The 15,227-nt window shown below is 34.6% G+C and overlaps 1 protein-coding gene across 2 annotated transcripts in view; it reads left to right on the top strand.

The window, feature by feature from the left end:
• The window catches only part of GRID2 (glutamate receptor, ionotropic, delta 2), a 2,375,079-nt gene that overhangs the window by 1,135,586 nt on the left and 1,224,266 nt on the right, over nt 1-15,227 (top strand). For both annotated transcript variants that reach the window (XM_006894480.1, XM_006894479.1), the window contains one exon: nt 7,306-7,511. In XM_006894480.1, the coding sequence (XP_006894542.1) occupies nt 7,306-7,511 (206 nt within the window). The remainder of the gene's footprint in view (nt 1-7,305; nt 7,512-15,227) is intronic.

Raw genomic sequence — 15,227 nt, 5'->3', positions numbered from 1 at the left:
GGTATGAAATCAAAGTCATATTTTGGCTCCTGTGGATTTGGTTTAATTTTCCTCAGTTTCCGCTTGAACTTGCATATGTGTAGTTGGTGGTCTGTTCCACAATCAGCTCCTGGCCTAGTTTTCACAGCTGATATTGAGCTTCTCCAGTAGTTTTTCCCACAGATGTAATGTATCTGATTCCTATGCATACCATCAGGTGAAATCCATGTGTATAACCTGCGATAATATTTCTTATAAAACATATTTGCAATTAATAAGTCATTGATTGTACAAAATTCAATCATTCTATCTCCAGCTTTGTTTCTGTCACCAAGCCCATGTTTTCCAACTACTTATTCTTTCTCTGTTCCCAACTTTTGCTTTCTAGTCACCCATTATTATCAATGCATCCTGATTTCATATTCGATCGATCTCCGACTGTAAGAGTTGGTATATTTAGGAAAATAAAAATCTTTTACCTCTAAAGGATTTTATAATTTGATCTACCAGCTCCATACTATTTCATCAAACTTTTCTCTCCCCCTCACTAGTGAGGCTACAGCCACACTTGTTGGAATCCTTTCCAAGTCATTGCTCTAGAGTAGATTCTGATTTATAGTGATCTTCTAGGCTTTAAATCTTTTTTTATAAAAAATGTATTTTAATTGTGATTTTAATGATAGTTTACAGAAAAGTTTGATTTTCCTTCATTTATTGTTACACGCTTTACCTCCTCTTCCCACCTCCCTCCCTTGGTTCACTTTTCTTCTTCAGTATTAATTTATTGTTGCACAATTACCCTCTCTTCCCCAAGTCCTTTTTGCAATATACCTTTTTTTTTCTGGGTGGTTGTCATATGTATAGTGCCTAATCATATATTCCTTTCAAACAATTTTTCATCTGTTCCAATGCAATGCTAATTATCTATCCACTGTTATCCTATTCTTCTCTGCCCTCTTTCTCTCTTGGCTTTAGAGTTAGTATTTGCAGCTAAATAAGAAATATGCCAGGAAAGGTGGCTTAGAATCCTCATCAAGGCATAACTGACACATAGCTGACCCTCCAGAGGGTTTCGGAGACTATAAAACACATGGTAGAGGAGTGTCTATCTCCAGCTGCTGGTGGATTAAGGATGCCAGGGAGCATGGCCTTTGGGTTAGCAGCACAACTCCCTAAGATCCTTTAGGGCCTTCAAATACAAGGTCTTGCTTTTTTATCTAGTCTCTTTGCATGGATAACATTTTCATCTTCTTATAGATCACAGTTTAAATACTAGTTTCTCAAAGAAGTCTTCTTTGAACAGCTAATTAAGATAGATCCTCTCTCTAAGTAGACCTATTATTATCCAAAAGAGCACCATTATTGTTTTCTTCAAGCATTTACTCTGATTTGCATTCATTAGTTTGTTTACTTGTTTGCTGAGCTCCTTTGGGGATGAGTATTCACTGTTTTATTCCTAACAGGGAACATTAAGTCAGGTGCTCAATAGATATTTATATTGATCAGATAATGTCTCAAAATTAATATATATTAGTTGCAAAAGTATATTATTTTGTGATTAGAAGATTTCTTAGAACATCAACTTTATGCTAATGGTGATATATTTTCTTAACATCTTGGATGTCTAGATTTATGTCAGATTTTGTTTGACTTATATTTAAATGCACTTTTAAGTAATTTAAATTAAAATAAAACCAAAGAACCTCACAGATAAGTCAAGTATTCATTCTGATTGGCACGTTGTGAAGCATTTCTTTAAGCCATAATGGAGAAGACACACAGAGGGTCAAGGGTAGTGATTCTATGCCAGGATTTTGGCCCTAACATCAGTGTCATGGAAAGGGTTCTGGTTTTCTACCCTATGAAGCAAATTTAATAGAATCTTCCCCTTAATAGCTATGGTGTTCAGTACAATTTACTTAAAATACTTAATCTAACCTTCCTTGTCTGTTAAATGAAATGTAATGATTCTTACCTAATTCAGAGAGGTGTGTGAATCTAGAAGTACTAATCATTGCCTACTCTGGAACTTACTCAAACATTACCTGCTGGTTTAATCTAACTTTGCCTCAGATTGAATGAAAAAACAGCTGGGTAAAGAGTTGTGATCTTCTCACTAGCAACTCTCTTGTCCTCTTTTTAAAATGTATTTATTTTTTTTTATGTGTGTACCATCAAATCGGATCTGGCAGGTACAGGAGGCAATTGTTCCTCCTTCTTCAGAAGAGCATCTGGTGAAAGAATCTTGAAATAATCATTAACTTCTACTTGCTATGAATGGTAGTCCATTCTAGACTTCTAACAACAACAAAAATAGGCTTAAACACAGTAGATAGTGACAACGGTGCAGGATTGAATAGGGTTTTGTTCTCTTTATCTTGGTCTGTTGTGAGTTGGTGTCAACTGAGCATCACCTAACAGTAACACAAACAACCACAACAATGATGTATCAATCGCATTTGCTGAAAGGCAACAGTATTTGAAATGGTTGCCATAGAAGATCAAAATAATATAGCCTTTTAAAAATATCCTTTAATATGGATTGCATTTCTACATCAAGAAGAGAAAAATCCTTACCACTAGGCAATAGACAAAATCATGATAGACGGAGAAAAGACTGATGTTGCCACCAATTTTATATTTCTTGGATCTACAATCCCTTAGTAGGCTAGTCAAGAATTCAAAAGACATTTTGCATTGGAAAAATATGTTGTTGTCAAGGACCTCTCCAAAGAATTAAGAAGAAACATGTCAGTTTAAAGAATATGTTGCACCTGCTTCAAGAGATGGTCTATTCAATTACTTGCTATACATCTGAAAGTTGGACAATGAAAAAGGATGACAGAAGAAAAATTGATGCTTTTGAGTTATAGTGTTGGAGAAGAGTGCTGAATATCCCCTAGACTGACAAAAGAATAATATATATATCTTGGAGAAAGTGCAGTCAGGATGCTTCATGGAGACAAGTGTGGGTCAGTTCTTGGAAAAGGATTTTAGGCTTGGAAAGATGAAGGGTCTATGAAGGCCCTCAGAGAGATGGATTGACTCAATATATGTAACAATGGGCTCAAATATGTACAGATAGTGAGGATGGCACAGAATGAGGGCAAGAGAACAATCTGTTGTTCATAGACTTACTCTGAATTGCACTTGACAGCACCTAACAACAATCAAGAGGACAGCATATATTTAAGTTCCTGATAATCTATTTACATTTCTTTCACTAACTTTAGTTGTTTCCATTTTATAAATGTCAGCTAAGTTATGGTTGTTGTAGTTCAGGTACTATTCACATAAAGTCTACTAGTACTATATGCTAATTATTTCCTTGTGTCTTTGAATTTCTTCACTCTTCTGTTCTCCAAACAAGGTGAGATCAAGAGTTGTAACTAAAATGGTCACTTTCGAGCTTTGTGTACCATAGAGTCAGAATTGGCCCATAGCTGACCATCAGCAGGTTTTCAGAGGCAGTTAATCAGATGGAAGGAAACTCTCCATCCTTCTCCCCCGGAGAAGCTGGTGGCCTTGAACCACACACCTTCAGGATTGCATGTGACAGCTTCTTGCCACGAGGCCACCAGAGCTCCATTCACTAATATAGGATGTAAAACATTGTCTTTGTGTACTATATTATGCCAGTTGACATTGATATCTCCTGAGATTTTGGTTATGAGGCCTCATTGCCAGGTCCATTGTAAAGAGCTTCATAGTTATCTTTTTAATAACATCCTCAAATTATTCTAATTCATGCCAAAGTTCTCAAACTCCTTCTTCACTATGTACATAATCATGTTTTCGTGTTTTATATATCCCATGTTCTATTGAGTTAAATCCTTATTTTTTTTTAGTGTCCTACAGTCTTATGTTCTTTTTTTTTACTTAGATGTTTCATGAGTACATAATATCATTATTATCTTGGTTATTTTCTTTCTTGCTGTCCTACAGATAAAACTTTGCTCCATCAACCTACAATGATGCCTTTGTTCTGAACATATAATTTGGAATAAAGAAAGTAATATTGTTGCTATTATATGCTATTGAGTTGGAACCAACTCATAGCTGATCCTCTTTTATGTTTTCAGAGGCTATCAGTTGCTTAGAAGAAGACTGTTCATCTTTTTTCACAGAAGAGCTGATGTATTCTAACTGCATACCTTTGAGTTGACAGTGCGAAGAGTTAATTTTATTTTATTCTAAGCCTTATTATGATTGGAGTGAAAGTTTACAAAGCAGATTGATGTTCCATTCAACCATCCATACGTATATTTTGTTATATGTCATTGATTAAAATCCAGAAAATGTATCATTACTCTACTCACTGTCTCTGTTATTTCTGTTTCCATCCTTCCATCCTCTCTCTCTTTTTTTTAACTTTCTGAAATCTGGCCCTGGGAAAGGCATGTATCCTGTTAGCTGTGTAGATGATTATTGTAAGGCCCAAGCACCTCCTTGGTACCTTATAATCTTATATATCACTCTTTTTGGCTAAAAGTTGTGCAACAAGGGTGAGCAATTGCTACTTTAAAGGTGGCTGAGGATCATGGAGACGCAGGGATTCCACCAGTCTCTGTCAAACTTGTAAGCTTATTTTATCATTTTGAGCTTTGTTAAGAATTTATCTCACACTTTATCTAGGACTCTCTATTGTATTTCTTTCAGAGTGATTAGAAGTGGTAGCTGTTTTGTACTTGTTTCATGGTCTGGGAAGTTGAAGTTCATGAAGTCTATTAGTGCTATGTACTAATTATTTCCTTGTGTCTTTGATTTTCTTCGCTCTTCTTTTCTCCAGACAAGGAGAGATCAATAGTTGCAACTTAAATGGTCACTCTCAAGCTTTTAAATCCCCAGTCGATACTCACCGATATAGGATGTAAAACATTGTCTGTGTACACTATATTATGCCAATTTACATTGATGTCTCCTGAGACTGTGGCCAGACCAGAGATTTCAGTTCATCAGGATTTAGGTTTTCACTAAAATATTTTATATCATTTTTACCCCATGATACAGAAGAAGATTTGAAAATCATCAGATTAGCAAGCATGTATAATGTTCATAGAAAAAATATTATAGTTAAAAGCAATCATAAAATAAAAAGACTTAAAAAAACACTTATTTACTACCTTGCTGATATAACTTTAGTGTTGAGTAAATATTACTGCATTAACTAGAAATCTATACAATGGTAAATTTAGATAATTTTGTAATGACTTTGTATCATTTTACAATCACACAACAAGTTATTGAATAATTGGAAGACTAATAATAATGTTTCATTTACAAGTCACAAAATTATTTAGAATAATTATGAAATAATTATAACATTAAATGTTAGTGGCCCAAGGAGGATAGAAGGAGAACTGATGCCTTTGAGTTGTGGTGCTGGAGAAGAGTATTGAGAATACCATGGACTGCTAGGAAAACAAATAGATTTGCCCTGGAGAGGGTTAAACCGGGTGGCTCCTTGGAGGCAAGGATTCTGAGGCTCTGTCTAACTTACTTTGGACATGTAGTGAGGAGAGACCGGTCCTTGGAGAGGGACATCATGCTTGGGAGGGTGGAGGGACGGCGCAGGAGAGGAAGGCCCTCTATGAGGTGGATTGATTCAGTGACTGGGATAATTGGGATGGGAGTGTCAGAGACAGTGCGATTGGCACAGGACAGAGCGGAGTTTAGGGCTGTTGTACATAGGGTCGCTATGAGTCGCAGGCGACTCGACGGCACATAACAACAACACAACATAATTGGTTGAATAATTTCTGTTTATAATTAATTGTCAAAGCTAAGAAAAATTACATTTCCAAATATTTGACAATTTTTTTTGTTTTGTTATATTTCTAATTCCTTTTAATTGTTGATATGTTGGAAAAAATAAGTGTTACACATGAAATTTAAATAATTCCATTCGTACTGAGCAACTGACTATATATCATTCATATTTTAGTTCTCTTTGTTGCAGTGTACCACCAAGTCAGAACCAATGCATAGCTGATCTTCTAGTGGGTTTTCTGAAACATTTAATCACACAGAAGGAGATTGCCTATCTTTCTGCAGCAAAATAGCTAGTGGATTCCAACCATATGCTTTTGGTTAGCAGCACAGCTCCTTACCATTGGGACAACGGGATTCCTTTGAACAATTTCAACTATGAGGTTATAATTAAAATTATAGTTAAAATAAATATGCAATGTGGAGACTACATTTGTGCCAGTCTTGCCTTCCAATCATATTAAAATACATTCAAGATGCTTCTAGAAAGAGACATATATATCGATTACTTATCAGGAGCTCTGGGGACATAGTCTGTGGGGAGCTGAAAAATGGCACCTCTATAGAGTGTGGTCAAGTCCATCTGCAGGAATAAGATTAATAATTGTTTTCTGTGTGGTTTAAAATCTCTGGAAACCCACTGGAAGCTCAGCTACAAGTTAGTTTTTAATTGATTGCAATGATTAGTGGAAACAGACATTTTATTTGAAAACTTTTCAGAAAATTATTTTGTAATTGCTGTGTGTGTGTGTGTTCTGGTAATGGTTATGCATTCAAGTTGCATTAACTACCAGTGACTAAAAGGATGAAATGCTTTTTTGCAAATTTGTGTTTTATGTACAAAGTGCATTCTCTATAGAGATGAAAGGAATTTTTTATCTTCCACTGAGTTTGTCAGATTTCTCCTAAAAGCTGATTATTTGCAAAGTAGACATAAATGCAGGTAGTGGTCTAAATGCCTTGCTATTCTTTGATGAAAATGTCTAAAACCCCTCTCCCTGTGTAAATAGCAAATATAAACTTCAATAATTTTGTTCCCTATTTTTTTAAAGTATAGTTTTATTTCAAATTTTTATATACTTAAATGATAGATAGTTATAGATAGGTATAAGTAAAAAAATAGGTTTTAGTTGAGATTAATATCACTCTTTAATGATGTGGACAACAGAGAATGTTATTTTTCTTCTCCAATTTGGATTGAGTAAAGTGAAAATCCTTCTCACCAACTCTTTCACCCACTTGATTTCCTTTTCATAGCTGAGATATTTTAGAATGCTAAGTGTAAAGAAATTGTTATTTAAAGATAAGCATTTATGCATCTTTATATAAATACATCAAATGCTACTGTGGCTTTAAACCATGAGATTTCCATATTTCCATCAGGTATTCAATTAATGTTATTTTAGACATCACATAACACTTAATGTGGAATTATTCTACTATATGTGAAATAATTTCCTTTTTTAATTTTATTTATTTATTTTTTATGTGAAATAATTTCTACCTCTGTGTTTTTTTGAGGTAAATAACCGTTTGATGGACTTTTGATTTTCCTAGATATCCGTGGAATACAAGAATTTTTGGATAAAGTATCTCAACAGGGCATGGATGTGGCACTTCAGAAAGTAGAAAACAACATCAATAAAATGATCACCACCCTCTTTGACACCATGCGAATAGAGGAACTGAATCGCTATCGAGACACTCTTAGGCGAGCAATTCTTGTTATGAATCCCGCTACAGCCAAATCCTTCATCACAGAGGTAAGTTAAAATGGCCTAGAGGTATGGGTGAAGTGGAAAATGAAAATGCATTGAAAGGGAGCCCGCAAAGGAGGTGAAAATCAAGACCAGTGGAAAGAAACTAACCATAAAACTTTCATTATCACTAATGAAAGTATCAAAGTGAATTCTTTGCTCATCACATTTACCCCGTACTATCCAATTAATTGGCAAGAATATTTTTGCGTTTATATATATTTAAGCATATAGTCAATATGATTCTCAGAAATCTTATGGAAGTTTAAAAATCATGTTAAGCTGAATGACTCTTAAAAAGTAAAGAATGAATTCACAAATGCAAAATATTCTAACCATTAAATTTTTTATATTGAAAATTTTACTTCTTAGAAAAGATTCATTTGAAGCAGGCTCTGATCACCTAAACATTTCTCTTGTTTGAAAACACTGAGACTTGACATCTGCTCTGTAGTGAGACTAATAATTAAACTTGTCTAAAATCTCCAAAGTGATGACTACTATACACTTTGTTATACTATGTATTCATAATTTAAATTGTCTTTATGCATTTGATGAGAATATCTGAAATTTAAAAAAAAATAAGCCTTTTCTAATCATTGGTACAATACTTTAATGTTCTAAAATGTTTGTTGTTAAGATGCAAAAAAGTGTCAAGTTATTGGTAAATTTACTCCAAGTTTTCACTGTGGTCAAACAGATCTAGACATTACATCTTTCATATGGATTTTATTTGTTAAAAGTGTTAATTTTGGTGACACTATTTGGTTTATTCTTTTCCCCCTCAGTTCTCCCTTTAGCCTGCCTTTAGCTTCCAAGTATTGCTGTAAGATCCTCTAATTAGGAAATGTGTTAAAATTTCCTTAACACTGTGTAATATAATTGGTATCATACAGAACAGAAATTACAGAGAAGGATAAAACATTTGGAAAGTTATCAATAATATCAAGATTTACTTTCACAGAAAAACCTGTTAAGTATTTTATAGTCAGAGAATCTGTTTTAGTGTAAAAATGACTTGAAGAATCATTAGATTTTTCCACAATAGGAAGAACGAGCTTTGTTTTAAATGATATCGTTTTTCTTTCAAGAAACACAAACTCTCCCAGAAACTGAAAGCGATTACACAAATAGATACATGATAACTTTATAGTATTAAAGGTGTACGAAATGGAATTCAAGCACCTATAACCATTTCTAGTTAGCAAGATCTGAGAAGGCATCATTGAGGCAAGGCATTTAAATAATAACAAAGAAATCTGTTTGGAGAATGTGCAACCAGGGTGCTCCTTAGAACCAAGGACTGTGAAACTTCACCTCACATAATTTGGGTATGTTGTCAGCAGGGCTGAGTCCTTAGAAAAAAGACATTGTGTTGTAGAAGATAGAGCATCACTGAAAGAGAGGAAGACTCTTAAGATGGATTGGCACAGTGACTTTGACACTGGGCTTGAGCATCTTAGAGATTGTAAGAACGTCACAGGACAAGGAAAGATTCTGATCTTTTGTTCATAAGGTCATCAGGGGTTGTGGTCATGTCACCAGCACCTAAACACAACTTTCATTTTATGATGGATAATAATTCAAGATACAAATAATTTCTACCAAACAACTGAACATGTCATCTCAGTCAATTTCTATACATGTTCTATATAAAATAAAATTTTCAAATACCCATTTTGTCTTTTTAAAAATAGGAATAATAGATTTATTTCAATTTATGAAGTTGATACTGTAGATATCTTACAATCTGCTAAAAAGAAAAGGAAAAAAAAGTAGTTGGCACCTACTTAGTAGGCACTAAAAAAGAGGTAATACCTAGATTCTTTCTGACATCACAATATAGTACCTGACACAGAAAAGATGTTTTAAAAATGCTGACCAAGAGAAGAAAACTTAAAAATTAGCAAAATATAGCCCCTTCTTTTGTCTTCAGATTTAAGCAAGTAAAGTTTTGCAAATTATAATAAAATACATGATGAAAAATCACACACTGAATGAAACATGAATTTTTACTGGGTAACTTAGACCTTTGAATGCCAAGGTAATAATTCTCTCATCTTTAACAAACAGATGTAATGGGATGGCTTGAACATTCTTCTTGTTATAGAGAGAATTTAACATGAAAGCCCAATAAAAGATCATTCCTCCTACTTTATCAGAGCAGAAGGAAGTTTTACATCAGGTATTTATGATCAGAAGACCACAGGAATGTAAGTCATTTAGTGGCAGACTGCTTTCAAAAGTTTGAAAAGGATTTTGAGATTTTAAAAAATATATAACATTAATTATAAATGTAAATATAAAGAAGATAAGTAATGTGTAAGAAAGAGGTATTGTGACAAGGTGAAATCTTCTAAGTGAACATGGTGAAAAGGTGTCATTTAAGACATATGTATTTGATCCATATGGCTTGTCATTATACTCATATAAATTATTTTTATACATGGATATATGTGACTTGATTAATCAAAATGAGTCAGACTTTCAGATGGAGAATTTGATGAAAACAATGGTTATGATGTGTGTATGCAATCATAACATTGCTGTGTTTAAAAACTATAAGCCCAAAAAGAGAGAGACCACAAATGAAGACTAGGCATGGGTAGTGTATTAAAGTTAATCAAGAAAACTAAGAAAAAAATAGCTTGTAACTGCAACTCCAAAACAAAGAACAGAAGATGTTTGATGTGAAAAAGACTGAAAAGATGTTATCCAAGTAATTGAAAAGTATTTCCTCAGGAAATTTGGAAGTGTGACCATTTAGCAATGGAAAGTATATGAAGAAGAAAAGATTTCTATTTTGACTGTGTAGATGTGTGACAAAGGAAACAAAATTATAGACCTGGGGGGGGGAAATCCTGTGGAATTTTCAGAAAGAAGTAGAATTATAGAAGAATCCATAAATGAAAAATGTATTGTCACATAGATGCTTAATTAGAACTAGATAAGCGGAAATAATTTCCTCAGAGGCTTTTTATAGAGAAAGAAGCAGGAAAAAGCTGCATATTGATATCTCAGGAAAGTTCAACATGAGAGTCCCTGAAGATAAAATGTATGTGTGAAAAAATTAGAGCTCAAAGATATAAGGAAACCCTAAATAGAGATATTCCACAGGCTGTATATGTAAAAAAAAACAGTTTGTCACCAGAGTTAAACAGAACATTCAGAAAATATATTTATATTGGAAAGAGAAAACAAAGCTAACAGTGCTAAAAAGATCGTGCAGTATTGCAAATGGGTCAAGGATCAAATCAGTTGCGGAGAATATTGGTTATAGAGTTAAGCATTTGGTGATGAAAGTAAACATAAAATGGTGTATAAAATAAGCTAAAAAGGAAAGTCTATTTCTGTTTATAGGCTAGAAGCAGCTGAAACATTAAAAAATGCCTTGGATAAAGAACCAATGTATAAGGAGGAATGTAGCTGAGAGAGCAGAAATGATGTAAAAGACAAGATCCTTGAGTGTCAGACTTTATGAAATAGTTGGGATAAATTAAATTGATATTTCAAAATTGTGTGAAAACAGTTCAAATTTTGTCAAAATAAGATTTTTTTTTCATTATTATCCTTGATTATCTGATAATAAATTTAAACCAACGTGGTCTTTACTTAGTTGGTTTCTTACCATGGTCACTTAACCTTGAAAAGAACGTTGATACTTTTATTAAATTCTTCTCTTTCATTCCTCCCCAAATCAAACGTGTTTGTAATATTTTTCTCTAACAAAATATTTTTTTTAATGACTATAGGCCCTCAGGCCTGGTTTTAATTGGTTTTGGTCAAACATTCTTTAAGTGGCATAGCACTGGTCTGTCCATTTGCTGTACAGAGGTAAGCCATGGTTACTGTGATGCTGAACACTGTGACACTGATATGTCAAATGTGAAAATGGTTACCCATGGTGGACAGTGTTTGGTGGAGCTCCCCAATCAAACAAGCTTGAAAGTAGGAATGGCATCCACTTCTGAAATAGCTTGCCTCCAAAAATTCTATGAACTTAGAGAAATGATGAAAGTTATATAAGTGTTCGGGTCTTTCATTCATAGAGTCACTATGAGTCATCCTTGACTTGAGGACATATAACCACAACTACTATTTATGAGCTAAATTTATACCCCATGAACAGTGAAACAGGAATAAAGAATAAATGGGAAGACAGGAGCCTCCTCCCCTCATCTAAGCTGCGTACGTTATCTCTGATCAGCATGGTGATTCTTGTTTCTCAAATGGCTATTCTAAAAAAATACCTCCCACCTGGCTTCTGCTCTCACTTGAGTTTGAGGACCTTTCCATCACTTAAGGGATAGATTGAGTCTATTATTATTAGAAGCATTTCATTCAAAATACTTGCAGCACTGAACAGCTGTTGTTGTTGCTGTGTGTAATCAAATCCACAGGGGCTCACAGAGACAATATTAACAAAATATCTGAACTCTCTCTGTCTCTAGACCACTGTGTCAATCCTTCTTACTGAGGGTCACACTTTCACTGACCTTGCACTTTTCCTAACATGACATCCTTTTTCAAAGATTGATTCTTCCTGATAACATGCCCAAATTTTGTAAGATGAAGTTCCTCCCCTTTTGTTTCTAAGGAGCACCCTGATTGACTTCCTCCAAGACAGACTCGATTGTTCTTTTAGAGTTCATGAATATTTAGTATTGACCATTTAGAACTATATACTTGTCTTATCATCTTATGTAGTCTAGTTAAGGATGAAGGGAGTTCTGATTGATTAGTGAAAAGAAATTGCACTGCCAATCCAAAGGTATACAGTTTGAATACACCAGCTGCTCCATGGGAGAAAGATGGACTTTTTCCTCCAAAGCGATTTGCTACCTTTGAAAACCCAGAAGAAGATCAGCTATGTGTCAGCTCCAACTCAATATTACACGATAACAACAGTTAAGGATGTAGATTTCCCTTGCTCAGCTGACTGATGCTGCAGAGTCCTTGATCCAAGGTCACGAAAATTTCACAAAGAAATTGCTGCATGAATCCTTGAAAAAAATGAATTAATGATAATTAGGAGGATATCAGTAGGCAAACCATTCAATGTGTGTTTATAACATTACTGAGCATTTTATAAAAAAAAATCTGCCAAATATATTCCCACTTCTAGTTATCCTATTTGGAAGGAATTATTTGCTTTTAATTTAACAGTTTAAATTTACTTTTAGAATGTTCAGTACACCCAAATCTATCTTCATACATTGGAAAAAGGCATTGTGGTGAAGAACATGGATAGTCAGTAAAGGAGAAGACCCTTAACAAGATATATTGACACAGTTAATACACCATGGGCTTGAACTTGGCAAAGAGGACTCTGCCAACTCACAGAACTTCACTATGAGTTGTAGTTGACTGTTGTTGTTTTTGAATACCATTGAGTCTAGCACAATTGATAGTGACTGTGTGAACAAAAGTTCTGACACCTTTCTATAACTATCGACATTTATCAAAGTTCATAGAGTTTCAAGAGGCATGATATTTTGGAAGTTGATACCACTCCTGTTTCCAAAGAAGTTGACTACACAGTACCTAGTAATGATATATAGTCACATAATTAAAAATTTAAGTGTTCTTTAAAAGTACCTGCCCTGTTTTAAAAGAAGGCTCTAGCATTTGACTTCTTTCTCAAGAGAAAAACAATGTGTCCTTTGTGGGCTCCAGACTGTGCATGTGTACATGTATGTATGGTGGAAATATGTTATTGTCGGATGCATCAAGTTAACTCTAACTCATAATCACCCCATGAACAACAGATCTGGACTTTGCCCTATCCTGTGCCATATTTATCTTCATGTGCTTAAGCCTATTTTTACAGTGACTGGGTCAATTCCTCTTCTTCCTTTCTCAGCATAATTCGTGGACTGGGTTCTCTTGACAACATGCTCGAATTTTGTGAAATAAAGTTTCATCATCCTCCCTCCTTGCTCACACTTTCTCCAAAATAGATTTATTTATTCCTTTGGCAGTCCATGTGATAATACTGTATACTTTGTCTATATTCCTTCACAAGTAACGCCACCCTCAAACTCTCTTCCAACCACTAGGTTCTGGCTCATAGCTACCCTTCATGAGGTCTATAAGCCTATACATTACAGTTGAAGGAGACTGCCCATCTTTCTCCCTTGGAGCCACTGGTGGAGCCAAACTGCCGCAGACTAAGCCTTTGGATTTTCAGTGCAAGTTTCTAAAGACTACATCACCAGCATTCCTATAGGACACAGAAGTCTGGATTAGACATAGTCTGGATTTCTGGGATATGAATTACATTTAATTCTGTAACTTTTTGTCTTTTTACTTACTCTGAAAAACACTATTAATTGACCAACCACTTTTCTCTTCTACCCATTTCCTTTATTATATGATAAATTAATTTTCAGATAATTTACTTCATCCATACACATTATACTTCTCAGTTGCATATAATTTTAAGTAAACTAGCTACCTTAATATCCCTTGCTCAATCTACTATAGGTGCTATTTTGTTATTCATTGCTTTCAAGGTAGCTCCAACTCATAGTAGCTTCATGTATAAGAGATAAAGCACTGCACCTATAGACATTGTAATTAATGTTCTGGAGTGTTCTTTATTTCCCTTCCACTGTTTTCCTGCCTAATTTCCATAATTTGTATTTACACTTTCATATTGGATGTTTAGGTTATTAGTATGTTTCATTGAGTTGGAATTGACTCAGAATTGACCATCCATTTGGTATTCAGAAGCATTACTTTGGAGAAGTTAGCCCATCTTTCTCACATGGAGCAACTGATGGGTTCAAATTGCAATACCTTTGGATTGGCAATGCAACTCCTGACTATGCCATGAGAGATCTCTAATTGGATCTTTAGAAAAATGTATTTTCTACTCTGTTTCCAGGGAGCTCTGGTTGTTTAGTGTAAGGAGTTGAGCTGCCAAGACAAAGGTAGGCAGTTTACAATCTACTCTTCAACGGAAAGATAGGTAATCGCTTCCCCTGTGAAAACAACTTATGAAATGTGTGGAAAGGTCAGCTATGACTAGGTTCTAACTCAATGGCACATAACAACAACAACAACTTGTATCCATAAAAATAATGACTCAAGTTTTAAAATTTATGAGATTTTTTTTGTGGGGGTACAAAACTTCTCACTGCACAAAAAGAATTAAGATACATTTATGCCCTTCTTTTCCCTTTAGGTTTTTCACTGGAGTAGCTTTGTTTCTTGTCCTTCTTTTTGCCTTTGTTGGCTACTTAAATTCTAAATTTCTATAAGTAATGGAAAAGCATAAATATGTCCATTTCCTACCTGAATCCTTCTAATCAAGAGTTATTTTTTCCTCCTCTGTTTCTACCAGGGAGTTTTGGTGACATAGTCCATAGAGTGCTGCTCTAATAACCCAGAGAGTTGCATTTCGCAGGTTGTTCAGTCCATCAGCTGCTCTGTGGGAGAAACATAGGCACTTTCTACCACACAATTACAGTCTTGCAAGTCCATTGGAGAGTCATCTATGAGTCAGAACTGACTCCATCACTAGTGGACTAGACAGAAAACTATTCCTGAAATGTTCTTTATTATTCTGCTCAATCAAATATAGGAATTCCTAGCTTCTGTATTTTTTTTTGTCCCTAGTTCTATGCAACAATTTCATGTCCTTAAGAGCGTTTTCCCACAATCCCAAAGGCTCATGGTCCTAATCCACCAGGTGCTCTGCCAGGGAAGGAGGGACAA

This window comes from Elephantulus edwardii, unplaced genomic scaffold (assembly GCF_000299155.1).
Source record: "Elephantulus edwardii isolate Elephantulus edwardi_28Jun2011 unplaced genomic scaffold, EleEdw1.0 scaffold00144, whole genome shotgun sequence".
NCBI lineage: Eukaryota > Metazoa > Chordata > Mammalia > Macroscelidea > Macroscelididae > Elephantulus > Elephantulus edwardii.
Note: the sequence above shows the minus strand (reverse complement) of the source record. Positions and strands in the feature narration are given on the sequence as shown.